This window comes from Eupeodes corollae, chromosome X (genome assembly GCF_945859685.1).
Source record: "Eupeodes corollae chromosome X, idEupCoro1.1, whole genome shotgun sequence".
NCBI lineage: Eukaryota > Metazoa > Arthropoda > Insecta > Diptera > Syrphidae > Eupeodes > Eupeodes corollae.
This window is the reverse complement of record NC_079150.1, coordinates 1362028-1377917: the sequence shown is the minus strand read 5'-3', so window position 1 is coordinate 1377917 and position 15890 is coordinate 1362028. Positions and strand designations below refer to the sequence as shown.

The 15890-nt window shown below is 34.8% G+C and overlaps 1 protein-coding gene across 20 annotated transcripts in view; it reads left to right on the top strand.

Annotated features, from left to right (window-relative positions):
- The window catches only part of LOC129953432 (twitchin), a 61241-nt gene that overhangs the window by 26990 nt on the left and 18361 nt on the right, over positions 1-15890 (top strand). For all 20 annotated transcript variants that reach the window (XM_056066689.1, XM_056066688.1, XM_056066687.1 and 17 more), the window contains 11 exons: positions 797-944; positions 3266-3639; positions 6573-6698; positions 6916-7618; positions 7690-8043; positions 8121-9833; positions 10209-11108; positions 11170-11924; positions 12002-12137; positions 12532-13422; positions 13488-15839. In XM_056066689.1, coding sequence (XP_055922664.1) covers positions 797-944; positions 3266-3639; positions 6573-6698; positions 6916-7618; positions 7690-8043; positions 8121-9833; positions 10209-11108; positions 11170-11924; positions 12002-12137; positions 12532-13422; positions 13488-15839 — 8452 coding nt within the window. The remainder of the gene's footprint in view (positions 1-796; positions 945-3265; positions 3640-6572; positions 6699-6915; positions 7619-7689; positions 8044-8120; positions 9834-10208; positions 11109-11169; positions 11925-12001; positions 12138-12531; positions 13423-13487; positions 15840-15890) is intronic.

Genomic DNA, 15890 nt, shown 5'->3' with positions numbered 1-15890 from the left:
CATTTTCGATGGAGCAATCATTTCTCAGTCTGTATTTAAAATGCTTTGATTATTATTCGCAAATGAGGATAAAGCAGTATGTTTGTATTAAAAAAAATGATTATGCATTTATTTAAATTCATACGTTAACCATAAACTTTTTCGACATCTTCTTCTTTTCTTTAATATTTAATAATTTATAATATCATCATAATTCATTTAAATTTTTCTTTTATAGCTCCTTCAACAAGTGCCTTATGCTCTTCTTCTTCTATCTGCCAGCAAAGCTTTTAATTTTATATTTTACTTTCATTTATTACATTTACTTTATTTATTATAAATATAAATATAAATCTTCTTTCTTCTGTTTTCATCGCCCAGTTATTTCTCTGAGTGTATATACACATGTTTAATCTACTTATTGTGTAGCTCTTTTGATTTTTTTGTTAAATGTTTTTTTTTTTTATAAATATATCTATGTTTCTTTTTTATGTAATTTTGTCTTGTCATTTGGTTTATGTTAAAAATGTTGTGATGCTGCTTCGATTTTTTTTAATTTAACTAAATTTTGTTATGTATTTAGGGTATATAGCAGATACTTTTAACTTGTTAATGATAAAATAATAATTTTATTTTTATCTCTATTTTTTTTTTCTTTTTTTCGTCTGATGCGATACCATATTTTGATTCCATGTCGTAAACTACATGTTATATGTATTTTGTTAATATGACAATCGATAAATGAAACTCCCTATTTATCAAACTCATCAAACACCCGATTGAATAAATATGCAAATATAATATAAAATAACAACAGAGGAGAAGACCATCGGTCGATGTTAGACGACCAAGTATTCAGGATCTCGAAGAACTTATTAATAAACCATCGACGCCATTGCATCCAATTGGCGATGGTGGTCCACCAACGATCGTTGACGTACAAGAATCGTATTCAGCTGTTGAAGGTAAAACCATTCCACCAACGAGCAATATAGCTACGCAAGAAATAAACATGCAGAAATAAATAAGCCAAACTAAGCTATTTTTAAACTTGTACAAAGCTTTGTGTGATATACTAAGGCAAAATGCGATATAGTCAAAGACAAGAGCAGAAGAGGATAGAATCTTCAAACATCCTTGATGGTTTCCTGAAAGAAATAATAATTGACGCAACAGGTTTTGCCTTAGTTCCACATCAAATATTTTCTGCTAATCGCCTTCACTTTGCTTTTCTGACGGTGTTTTCTTCTTTCTTTTCTTCTTGCTTTATTTTGAAAATCTAAACTTGCGTTTAAAATTTTTGCTTCTTAATTGTTTTTTTTTTTTATATTTTTGTATGTTTTTTTGTTTTTGTTTTAAATTTTGTACGAAGGACTTTAAACAACTAACTTTTAAGTCTTTTTTACCGTGTCAATTACATTTTAAACAAATAGATTTGATTTTCGTCATGAAACCTTTAGGAACATATCAGACAATTATCAAATTTGTGGCTTTAAAGCGAAACCACTATGAAAAACAAAGGGTTAAATCAATTTTGAATTTAGCATAATTGACTCAGAGAAGCTTAAAAACAAGTTCCTTTTTTTTATTTTATTCATCGATTTTATAAGAAAAGTCTATAATTAAGCAATCCTCTATCCTTTTCCTTTTTGAAACATATATTTTAAAAAGCATGGTTAATTTCATTTTGATTTTGAATCGGCGTCTATTTTTACGTTCCATTTTTATGGAACTTTTTAAAATGTATTTTTGTAATTTAGCTGGAAAATGTAAATACATTTCGCAGCTCTTATAGATTTTTGTACTTAAAACAATTTATATTTTTTTTTCTTAAAAAGTAATTCAACTCTTGACGAATTGTCAAATATTTGCAGTCATACAATCAGGTCATTGAGTAAAGTTCAATGTTACAAGTTAAAAAATACAACATCTAAAGTTCACTCACTCAACTTCTCTGAGTGTACATTTATGTATACAAAAAAAAATTGATTAAAAAACATAATTTACTTTAGTTTTCTTGAAAATAGAAAAGGCCTCAAACCTTCCAAGCGTCAAATAAATTACAAAATCGGTGTTGATTTTAAAGCATTGCAATTTATGGTGCTCCATTGGCTGATTGACATAGACGACTGCCTGTCTGGCGCGTTCACATACCATAAGTAGATCAAAGAAGTTGCGTGACCGCCTTCAAAGTTAAAGCGGTTTTCGTCTTTAGAATTTATTTAATTTTAGTGCCTTTATTTCACTTCAAGGATTTTTGGACTTTGTTACATTGAAATTAATTTCATAACATCTTTAAATAGTATTGTTTCCTTTTGGTATGGAAACATGCATTAAGAGCATATGGTACTGATAAAAATATTATGCAAAAAATTTACTTTGACAGTTACTGGCATTTTATTTTCAATAAATTTACTAAATATAATTCACACGCGTTTTTGAAACAAAAATTAATACTTGTATTCATTTAAAGAACAATGAAAGAATGAACATTACTTTATACCCATTAGTAATTCTATGATCATGTAAAGTATTCTACTCATTAAAAACAAACTAAAAACTCTTTGGCATTCAACAAACAACGGCAGGAACTATGTAACGATGATAGCAATAAATACAATTTTTCTTACTTCTATTCCTTCTCTTAGTGACAATGCTTAATTTGTATGTATTTTTTACAGAAAATGACGTTTAATAGAAAAAAACTTTAAACTGTGTCTCATAAAAAGAAACTTCGGTATTTTCGTGGAATGCACCAATTTAAAACGTTTACCTTCAATGTCGATGATTTTTAAGATCACCATTCGTGTGTAGGGACCCCTGAAAATACCAACAAAAAATGAATCGCCGATAAAGTTTAAAGGCGTATTAATAAAACTAAGTTTTTAACATAATTAAATAATTAAGCACAATATACGTTACAAGAACAAAAATGTTCACTTATAAAATCTAAATACTCTTCATAATAAAGGTTTGTTTGTAAATTAATTTTGGAGATCCAATGATGAAATATTGCTAAATCCGAAATTTCAAAATGAAATTTATGTAAAACCATGATCATTCCACCCTGACTTGTAAATACAATCAATTGATTTACTTGAAACAAGTATAACTTTCTTGAAATTATTTGCTTCTTATACTAACAAATAATGAATGTATATGCATATATCTTTTTCTTTTCTTTTATTTAAAAAAAAGAAAAAAAACTGCTTAATCTAATTGGTTTCAATTTCTGTTTCTAATTCAAAAAAAAAAAATAAAATAAAAATTTACATTCAATCAACAGACTCAACTGCTTACATGACGGTTAATGTAGAGGGCGCACCAGCGCCTACCTTCAAATTTTACAAAGGTGTATCTGAAATTATGGAAGGTGGCCGTTTTAAATTCCTTACCGATGGCCAAACAAATTCAATAACCTTATGCATGCGTAAATGTAAGCCCAACGATGAGGGTAAATATAAAATTGTGGTATCGAATATACACGGTGAGGATTCGGCGGAGATGCAATTGTATGTATCGGATTCAAGTGGTATGGATTTCCGTGCAATGTTGAAAAAACGTCGTTATCAAAAATGGGACAAAGATGAAAAAGACCCCGATTGGGGTGATTTAAAGGAAACGGAAAAACCGTTACCGGCCCTTAAAAAAGTCGAAAAGGTATGTTCGGCTCTAAAAGAAAACAAAATCGAAATATCCTATCATTATCCTTTTTCCTCTCTTTATGAATACAAAATTGAACAAAACAAAAACGTAACACTTAAAACAATAAATTTGCAATTACTTTCCCCATTATACCAAAACAATTTTGTATTAATTTTATTTTTTATTAAACTGGTTTTATTTATTTCTTTATGACTATTTTTGTTTTATCAAATGTAACACAAATTGTGAAAAAGCCATAACACGGCAGTTGTAAATAGCGCATGTTTTTTTAAAATATGTTTAGCGCTATGCTGATGGTTTAGTTTTTGTTAATTTGGATTTTGCTATTTTTTTGATTAACAAATATCAACTCAAACAAAAGTATTTACATTTGGGCATAGTAACTATTTGTATTTTAATTATTTGATTTTATTATTAATTTTTAAAAATTCATAACCCCATAAATGGTTTTACAAAGTAAAACTAAAAAAACATCAATTTATTGTAAATAATTCATTTTTTTTTTGTACTGAACACAAGATTTTTGTACTTGAATTTAATGCAACTACTTTATACTGCTTGAACTAGTAAATAATATTTTTATTAAAATGTTAAGAAAAACAAGCACAAAAACAAACGCAATAAAACACGTAACGGTCTGTAATTGCTCCGTCCGTGAACATTTTTTGATTTTTTTTTTAAATTTTGAATATTGGCTAAGTTAAAATCAATTTGACTTTTTATAGAATGGATACTCCAGAGGTATTTTTTAGAACCATTATTGTATGCAATAATGAACTAGTTTTTTTTTAATAAAATGAATTCCAGTACCTTAAGCATTTAAGCCCGCAACATTCTTGATTCCTTCAAATAAAAAATGAATTTAAAATTTTAAAAATTCAAAAAATATCGCAACTCATAATGTATGTACTTTTTTGTACAGTGTTTTGTGTTTTTCTAGTTGCCTTGTAAGAAATATATTTGCCTTACATGTTTTAAAATTTTCAAACTATTGATAAAAGCTCTTCCATTTTGTACGAGTCTTGTTTGCGTAACTATATTAAAATATGAAAACTATGGATTATGAATATGACAAAAGTAATTTTTTTGACCCTTCAAATACATAGTTTATTTGACTCCTGGGGCTTAGATGCAATAGGTTCTTTAAACGAAATTAAAAAAATATCTATTTAAAAAAAAATATATCCCCATATCATTCATTATAAATTATATAAAAAGTCTGGTAATTCACAAAAATAACATGAGTCTTATGATCTTTTTTCCAAACAAAAAACTGTTTAACACATTCCAAATTAAACATAAAACAAAAATCAAAAAAAATTGAAAAATTAGCCGCCATCATCACGTAGACCATCTTTAGCCGAACTGATACCAGATTGGCCGACACTACATCCGTTTCGTCGAGAGGAGGTTCGACTATTCTTCTTCAAAAGTAGACGTACTTAAAACCAAAATTAAATTTGTTTCTTGTTCCTTAATTTGAACTTTTATTCATGATGTTCTTCTATTACTTTCTCTCTTTATCTTCTTCTTTTTTCTATTTGTCTCTTCTTTTCATTTAGTTGGTGCTTAATTAATATTTATTCAGCAATATCTGATTTGTTTTAAATTATAGGAATACCTATAACACTTAAGAGGGGATCTATGCGCCTTTAAGAAATTAAAAAAAAAATTGTAATAGTCCTTATAAAAATAAATTTTGTATCTTAAATAAAAACATTTCACTGAACAAAATTAAAAACTCAGCTTGTCAGAAAAGCTTCTGGAATGAGAAATATAACTTTTTCAGATTTTTGTTTAACACATTTAAATGCTTTCGAACTCATTCAACTTCTTCTAATATTAATTCTAGTATTATCGTTCAGTAGAAACTTCTTCAGTTCGTTAAAAACCAACGGTTTTTTTCTATTGACAAATGTTGTCACGGCACCTGATAGTCAATGCGTGAGCCTTCAGTTCGAGATACATTGATTATTTTATTAATTTTATATCAACGGGTATTAATATTATGATAAGAAAGAAAAATAAGTTTTGCATACAAAGGTGCCAGTAGTTTAAATAACATTGCGCAACGACGACTTAAGCTTTGGTGAACCTCTAGTCTGTTTTGGTCTCCAAAAAACTTGAATGGAGAATCGAAACATATTCCTTTTCTCTTCTCTTCACTTCACTTCCCTTCTTTTCTTTTTGTTTCCCTTCTGTCTATATCAACATTTGTTTTAAATATTCCAATATTTACAAGAGAACTTTGTTTCGTGGTTTTTGTATGTTTATAATTATTTTGAATGTACATATTATATAGTTTTTACTTTAATTATATTCTTTATAAATACAAAATCTAATTAATAATAAATTACCAAGCTGGTAATTGAATTTCTTTAATAATGTTTTTGCAGCTTTTACTTTATTAAAAAAATAATAATAATAAACACAATAATTTTAATATTGCTTAGCTTATCGATGAGGAGCTTGTGTCAGTTTTTATTTATTTACTTTATCATTTTGTATTTATTATTATTTAAACAAAACAAAAATAATTAATAAACTTTGTATTAATATCATATAATAATATGCCTCTCTACAGCAAAGTAAGAACAATCATTGTTTTGAACCTGAATTAAATTTCAAAACAAGGATGTGTTTTACAAAAATAAAATGTTAACATTCTATTAAAAAATATTAATATTTTCAAAATAAAATATTTAAAAAAAACACCCACAAACCTTTTTCAAAAAAAGAATCACAAAACCAAATCCAAAAAATTTCTTTTCCCATTTTTGACAACGCTTTCTATAACAACAATCGTTCTTCGTTCTTCGTGTGTTATCAACGTGATCGTGTTTGTTGCTGCCTCCTTCTTAAACATCATCTTTAATCGAATATTTAATCGACGTCAACAATAAAATTAAAAAACAAAATATCTATAGAAACAAGAATCGTTCTTGAGTCCATTGATTGATCAATTTGCCAAAGAAGGCAAGGATAAGAAGGTTGTCTTCGAAGGCAGATTTAGTAAGCCAAATTGCAAGCCCAAATGGTTTTTCCGAAAGGATGTAAGTATTGAAAAAAATTCAAATTAAATTAAAATTAGTTTGTTGAGATACAGCAAAGTTTTATATTTTTAAATACGAAAAAAAAAATTGTGACAGATCGATTTTTTATATTCAATATTCAATTTTAAAGTACTACATTTTTCTGTCAATTTTTTTTTTCAATTCAAAATAAATTGCAAACACTTTTAAAAAACAAAAATAACAAAAAATGCAACAGGAACTCTTTACTGGAAGCAAATGCAAATTCAAGCAAGAAAATGATAGTTACCAGCTGATCATAATGAATCCCAAAGTCGAAGATAGCGGCAAATACACTATTGAAATCGGCGGCATCTCATCCACTGCATTCCTCAATGTTGAAGAGGCCGATCCTAGCTATACTTTCACAAAACCACTGAAAAAGAAAATAGAAGGTTTTACACAACACGAAACAGTATTAGAATGCGCTGTTAGTAGTTCTATGGCAAATGTAACATGGTTTAAGGATAATGAAAAGATTGAAGGCAATGATGCTCGTTATTTGATATCGAAAGATGTCAATGGTAATTTGAAATTGATTATTAAAGACAGTGTGATGGAAGACGCTGGAAAGTATTCGTGTCGTCTCGATCGTCAACCGGATAAGACTGATACAACTGTTAAGATAACAGAATATCCTTATAAATTCGTTAAAGTACTCAAGTCATTACAATGCATTGAAAAAGATACAGTGACATTAGCTTGTGAAATTGATGATGCAACTGGTGATGTTCAGTGGTTTAGGGGTGATGAAGAAATCAAACCCGGTGACAAACGTATGCAAATTGTTAAGGACGGCCGAAAGCGAAAGCTCATCATTAAGGACTGCAAGGTGAGCGATGCTGGATTATTCAAGTGTACAACAAATGCCGATAAGACTGAAGCTGAAATTATTATCAAATGTAAGATCGAACCTTAAATACATATAGTGTTGTGTTGTATCTTTAATTACTTAAAAAATATTTCATTCCAGATGAGAATCGCTTCAACAAGAAACTTAAGGATACATCTGCTGTGGAGCGTGAGAAACTTGTTCTCGATATCGAATTACAAGATTCAACTGCCCCAGCTGATTGGAAGTTTAATGGTGAACCAATAGTTCCCAGTGATCGAATTGAGATAAAGAACTTGGGTGGCGGAAAACATCAATTAATTTTCAATGCCTTAGACTTAAGTGATGAGGGTGAAATAACTTGTGAGTCTGGCCAGTTGTCGTCATCATGTAAATTGTCGGTAAGCAAGGGTGAGAGTAAACCTGGTATTGAATGCCCAGAGGAATTCGCTGGACCTATTAACCAACCATTAATAATTGAAGTACCATACAAGGGTAAGTTTGTATTTAATTATTTTTTTCTTTGCAAATGAAAGACAGAAAAAGACTGAATTTTTGATATCATATTGAAGTTGCCGGTACTAAACAAACTCCAGTTGAGGCTAAGCTCTTTAAAGACGACAAACAATTACCAGTAAAAGACGTTGAAGTTTCTGTGCAGGACGATAAGGTTGTATTTAAAATCAAGAAACCCACTCGTGACCAATCTGGTCCGTACCAAATTAAACTTACCAACGGACAAGGTGACGACGTTAAGAATGTCAATATCATCATGCAAGACGTACCAACACCACCACGTGATGTTGATGTAACAGAAGTCTTCCAAACATCATGTGTTGTCTCATTTAAACCACCAGAAGATATGGGCGGTGCTGATTTGATAAAATATATAATCGAAAGGCAAGATATGAGCAAGAAACAGCAATGGGAAAATGTCGCTGATGTTCTACCGGGTGAACCATTGAAGAAAAAGATTGAAGATCTCACCCCGAAAAAGCAGTACAGATTCCGTATTCGTGCTGTAAACAAAATTGGTTCCAGTGAGCCAGCTGCATTCAAGAATACTGTTTTAGCCAAGGACCCATGGGATGAACCTGGTAAACCTAAAAATGCCGATGTTGTTGATTGGGATAAGGATCATGCTGACCTCACATGGTTGCCCCCAGATTCAGACGGAGGTGCACCAATAACTGGATATCTGCTTGAATACAAAGAAAAGTTCAGTAACGATTGGGTAACAGGCAAAGAAGTGCCTGCCGATTGTTTAGCAGGAACTGTCGATGGCCTCAAAGAAGGCCAACAATACGAATTCCGAGTCCGTGCTGTTAATAAGGCTGGTCCCGGCGAACCAAGCGACACAACAAAAACCATAATTGCTAAGTGCCGATTCGTCAAGCCGTTCATTGTCGGTGATCAATTGAAGAATATCACAGTCAAAAAAGGACAGACCATCAGGTTTGACATTAAATACGATGGTGAACCAGAGCCCGAAGCCAAATGGGTTAAGGGAGAAGAACCAATTCAAATCGATGGTCAGCGTATAACCGTTGATCAATACGAACGTAATTCTGCAATTACGATACGAAAAGCTATTCGCAAAGATACTGGAAAATATAAAATTGTTTTGACAAACAGCTCGGGAACTATTGAGTCTGTTGCCGATGTGATTGTTCTTGATCGTCCATTGGCACCTGGTGGTCCACTCGAGCCTGAAGAGGTGCGCTCAGATCATATCAAACTAAAGTGGCGCAAGCCAGAGGACGATGGCGGTTGTCCAATTACAGGATATGCTCTTGAACGTATGGACGAAGATACCGGTCGTTGGATACCGGCTGGCGAAGTTGGTCCCGATGAGACATCATTTAATTTCAAAGGATTGTCACCCAACAAAAAGTATAAGTTCCGTGTTAAGGCAATTAACAAAGAGGGTGAATCCGAACCACTCGAAACTTCCGACAGTATTTTAGCTAAGAATCCCTATGATGAACCTAGCCGTCCAGGCAAACCAGAGATCGATGATTACGATAATCAATCAGTTACATTGAAATGGAAACGACCACCAAGTGATGGTGGCCGCCCCATTACACACTATCTTATTGAGATGAAAGACAAATTCTCACCTGACTGGACAGAAGTTGCTAAAACTGAGACACCTGAGTGTGTTGCCAAAGTTGAAGGCCTTAAGGAACGTATGGTCTATCAATTCCGAGTTAGGGCTGTCAACAAAGCTGGCAAATCGGAACCATCTGAACCAACCGACAATCATTTGTGTAAACATAAAAATCGTAAGTTTATTTTTTTCATATTCATTCTTATTTTTATCAACACATAACAAGAAAAAAAGTCGTGTGTATAAGCTCTTGCAATTAACAAATAAATATTAATGCTTAATTTAATAATATAGGATTAAGTTCGCAGCGAGGTCTGGTAGATGAAGGATTCCCGGACTACTTTATAAGTAGTTTTTATTCAAGTGTTATTTTATTTGATACCTCAGAAACATTTTTAATGCTTTGCTCTAAAACCACAAGCTTCAAGCGTTTCGTGCTCCATCATTGTTTGCATTCAAAAATGAAAATACAAATACAAAATATTTATTTTCTTTCACTCTCTCTTTTTTCTTCTGTACCAAACATTATACCTTATAAAAAAAACAATAGTTAAACCTCAAATTGATCGTTCCACATTCAAGAAGGTCACAATCAAGACTGGGCGTACCCACAAATGGTCAGTTGATGTTATTGGTGAACCCGTGCCAGATCTTAAATGGAGCTGGCGTGATGATATTCCGCTAACAAACACTGACCGTATTAAAATTGAAAATGTCGACTATCACACTGATTTTGTTATTTCAAACTGCGTGCGAAAAGATAGTGGCAAATATACACTCAAAGCTTCCAATCGAAATGGAACTGATAGCGAAACTGTTGAATTGATAGTTTTGGGCAAGCCAAGCTCACCGAAAGGTCCACTTTCGGTTACAGACGTTCATGCCAAGGGTTGCAAACTTGCATGGAAGAAACCAGAAGATGATGGTGGTGTTCCAATTCAGGAATATCAAATCGAGAAAATGGACACAGCTACTGGAAAGTGGGTGCGTGTAGGACGTTTGCCTGGTGACAAAGATCCACCAGAATTTGATGTGACTGGCTTGAATCCTGGATCGGAGTATCAATTCCGTGTGACAGCTATTAATGCTGAAGGAGAGTCGGAGCCTCTGACAACAATTGTCGGTGTTGTAGCCAAGGATCCATTTGACGAACCAAACAAGCCCGGTACACCAGAGGTTGTCGACTATGACAACCATAGCGTCCAGCTCAAATGGAATCCACCGAACAACGATGGTGGTGCACCAATTGAAAAATATATAATTGAGAAAAAGGAAAAGAACAAGCCCGATTGGGAAAAGGCCGGAGAGGTACCAGGCAGCATGACAGAAGGAAAGGTTGATGACTTAAAAGAGTACGGAGAATATCAATTCCGCATTGTTGCTGTTAACAAGGCAGGACCATCTCCACCATCCGACGCGAGCAAAATGCAGATTGTGAAATACAAAGCACGTAAGTGAAAATTTGTAAGACTTTTTTTTTATTTATTTATAATGTATATTTTTCCATAAAGTGAAACCAAGAATTGATCGTACCAATTTGAAACCATTCATTGTTCGCGCTGGAAAGCCCATCAAATATGACATCAATGTCCGCGGTGAGCCTGCACCAAAAATCATTTGGTATCAGAACGACAAGGAGCTTTCTTCCCAAGGCAATGTTGAGATCAAGAATATCGATTACAATACTAAGATAGCCATAATTGACTCCGTGCGCAAAAATACTGGCCTTTACAAAATCAGGGCTGTGAACGAACATGGTGAAGATGAGGCCGAGGTCGAAGTTAATGTGTTGGCAGCTCCTGGCAAGCCTAAGGGACCACTCAAGGTTAAAGACGTAACAAAAGAGGGATGCAAGCTTGCATGGGAAAAGCCTGAGGATGATGGAGGTAAACCCATTACCGCCTATCAGGTGGAGAAATTTGATAAGGCTCAAGGCCGCTGGGTACCAGTCGGTCGCACATCTGGAAATGATACTGAGTTGGACGTTAAGGGCTTACAAGAAGGTCACGAATACCAATTCCGTGTAAAAGCAATTAACGATGAGGGTGAATCAGAACCCTTAGAAACTGAGCAAAGTATTATTGCTAAGAATCCCTTCGATCCAGCTGGTAAACCAAGCACACCGGTCATTGAAGATTACAATGAAAATATGGTTCAATTAAAATGGGAGCCTCCAAAGAACAATGGTGGTGCTCCAATTACTGGATATATAATTGAAAAGAAAGACAAATTTTCGCCACATTGGGACGAAGTCCTCACCACTGACGTAAGTTTTTCAAATTTTATTAAACATTAGTTATTTAATCAATTAATGAGGACGTTTTTCATTTTCCTTTCAATTAGGGACCACAACCATCTGCAACAGTTGATGGTTTGAAAGAAGGCAATGTTTATCAATTCCGTGTTCGTGCCATTAACAAGGCTGGACCTGGTGAACCAAGTGACGCAACCGAGCCCCACCTTGCCAAACCTAGAAACTGTAAGCGAAAACTTGTTCGATTCGCTTCTTCTCAAGTTCATCATTTTGCTAAAGTGCTTTTTCCACTACTTGGGACTATCTATAACTTCTACATTTGCGAAACTCATTGCTTACTCTTAAAAACCAATCACTAGTTTATTGCGTTATTCCATACAAAGAGCTTTTTCCATAGTATTTTTAAAACCTGAACCGTCCATCTGCTGCCAATTATATTTTTTTAATGGATTCGTTATTGCAGAGCTTTTAAACACGCCAAGCTTTATATTGACTTTTTTGTTTATTCTGCTTAAAAAGATGTTTCTAATATGTTTGTTTCCAAATCTTTTATACACCTTTCTTCTCCTTCCTCCTTCCACCATCCCACCTCTTTTTCTTTGTATTTTTAAATCAACAGTGAAACCAACAATCAATCGAGAGAAGATGAAGAATATCAAAGTACGCGCTGGCCAAGTTGTCAAACTTGACGTTGATGTGCGTGGTGAACCACCACCAACACTTGTTTGGTCATTCAAGGAAAAAGAAGTCCTTGCTACCGGAAATATACGTATTGAAAATGAAGATTACAACACAAAACTTACAATTTTGGATTCTTCAAGAAAAGAAAGCGGAGTGTACACGCTACGTGCTGAAAATATCAATGGTGTAGATGAAGCAACTGTTGAAATCTTAGTCCTTGACAAACCGGCCAAGCCTGAAGGTCCACTCGAGGTTAGCGATATCCACAAGGAAGGTTGTAAATTGAAATGGAAAAAGCCCAAAGACGATGGTGGTGTTCCACTCACTGGCTATGTCATTGAGAAAATGGATGCTACGACCGGTCGTTGGGTACCTTGTGGACATGTTGATCCTGAGAAAACCGAACAGGAAATTAAGGGACTCGAACCGAACCATGCCTATCAATTCCGTATCAAAGCTATAAACGAAGAAGGCGAGTCTGATCCATTAGAAACCGAATCGGCTACTGTTGCCAAGAATCCATACGATGTAGCTGCAGCACCTGGTTTACCGGAGTTAGAAGACTGGGATGAACACCATGTGAAATTGAAGTGGGAACCACCGATTCGAGATGGTGGTGCTCCAGTTACAGGTTATATCATTGAAGCTATGGACAAGGACTCTGGCCAGTTTGTCAAGGTTGCTGAGACTGAAGGACCTATTTGCAAGGGAACTGTTAATAAACTTGAAGAGGGTCAGCAATACAAATTCCGCGTTCGTGCAGTGAACAAAGCAGGACCTTCTGAACCGTCAGAGCAAACCAACTGGCATACAGCTAAGCCTAGATTCTGTAAGTTCCCAATAAATATCCTAAGTATAATTTGTTTTAAACATTTTTTTTTTGTTTATTTATAGTGAAACCTCACATCGACAGAACTAACCTTAAAGCAGTTATTGTTAAGGCTGGTCTTTCAATTAGCCTTGACATTAATATAAAGGGTGAACCAGCTCCTACAGTAGAATGGTTATTTAAGGATGAACCTCTTGTCACTGACGATAATCTACGCGTGGATAGCGTAGACTATAATACGAAATTCTTTGTGATGCGAGCCAAACGTATTCAAAGCGGTAAATACACAATTAAAGCGAAGAACGAAGTTGGCGAAGATATTGCTGAATTAGATGTAACAGTCCTGGGTAAGCCAGGCAAGCCTCAGGGCCCACTTGAAGTGAACGACATTACTAAACATGGTTGCAAGCTTAAGTGGAAGAAGCCTGAGGATGATGGTGGAGCACCAATTGATTATTATGAAATTGAAAAACTCGACCCACATACCGGTCAATGGTTACCATGTGGTAAAAGTTCAGAGCCTGAAGCTAAAATTATTGGTCTTCAGGAAGGTAAGCCTTATAAATTCCGAGTACGTGCGGTAAACAAGGAAGGTGAGTCAGAAGACTTGGAAACAGATAAGCCAATCATCGCCAAAAATCCATTCGACGAACCAGACAAGCCAGGAAGACCAGAACCAACAAATTGGGATAAGGACTTTGTGGATTTAAGTTGGGCTCCACCCAAAAGCGATGGTGGTGCACCAATTCTCAAGTATATTATCCAAATGCGAGATAAATCTGGACGAGCATGGGTTGATGCCGCAACAGTTCCAGGCGACCATACCTCTGGCACTGTGACCAATGTTGATGAAGGCCATGAATATGAATTCCGTATTGTGGCTGTGAACAAGGCGGGACCAAGTGATCCAAGTGATGTTTCAAAATCAGTTATTGCTAAGCCTCGATTCCTTGCACCGCGTATTGACCGCAAGAACTTGCAGAAAAAGATACTGCGAAATGGACAGCTATTGCACATTGATGCAGTAGTGAAGGGCGAGCCAGCTCCTGTTATTACATGGACTTACAAGGACGCGCCTCTAAAGTCGATCGATCGACTTAAGATTGAGAATGAGGACTACAAGACTACATTTATCATTTCAAAAGTCAGACGCTCCGATAAGGGTATCTATACTGTTACAGCCAAAAATGATTCTGGCGTTGATACAGTTGATTTAGAACTTGAAGTTCTTTGCAAACCCTCTACACCAAAAGGACCACTCAAAGTTGGAGACATTACTGCCGAAAGTGTACATTTATCTTGGGACAAACCAGAAGATGATGGTGGAGAACCTGTTGATCATTATGTCGTTGAACGAATGGACACAGAAACTGGACGATGGGTACCTGTTTGCGTTAGCAAGACACCTGAAGCAGACGTTACGGGATTGACTGATGGCAAAGAATACATGTTCCGGGTAAAGGCTGTGAATGCAGAAGGTGAATCTGAACCCCTGGTAACTGATTCGCCAACAACCGCTAAGAATCCATACCAAGCTGCTGACAAACCTGGAAAACCAGAAGTCAAAGATTGGTCCCGAAACCATGCTGATCTTAAATGGAGGGCCCCATCTGATGACAATGGCGCTCCAATTACAGGTTATATAATTGAAAAAAAGGACAATCTCACAAACAAATGGCAAAAGATACTAGAAACGAATACACCAAAATGCGAAGCTAGAGTAAATGACTTAATTGAAGGACAGAAATACCAGTTCCGTGTAAAAGCCTTAAATAAAGGTGGTCAAAGCAAGCCATCTGATCCATCGGATACAGTACTTGCTAAGGATCGTTTTGCTGCACCAAAGATTGATCGCTCAAACCTAAGGGATATTACCATTAAAGCAGGTCAACATGTGCGCTTGGATGTTAAGGTGTCTGGTGAACCACCACCACATAAAATATGGTATCACAACAAAGCCCGCATTGAAGACGATGACTCGATAAATGTTGACTTGGAACCATACCGCACCAAATTAAGCATTCCAATAGCTAAGCGTGCTCACACCGGCAAATACACACTCAAGGCTGAAAATGATTCGGGCCATGATGAGGCTACCATTGAAATAACAGTCTTGGATAGACCAGGCAAACCTGAGGGTCCACTTCGTGTTAGCGACATTCATAAGGAAGGATGCAAGTTGAAATGGAGTCCGCCATTGGATGATGGTGGAGTACCAATTGACTATTACATTGTTGAGAAGATGGATACAGAAACGGGAAGATGGCTACCAACTGGCCGTTTCAAGGAACCTTTTGCTGAACTCAACAACTTGATTCCAAACCAGAAATACAAGTTCCGAGTGCTAGCGGTAAATACTGAAGGCGAATCTGAACCACTTGAAACTGAAAAGGCAATTGTAGCAAAGAATCCATTTGGTAAATTAATACATTGATGTACTTTTTTGACATAAACTTATAACTCATTCG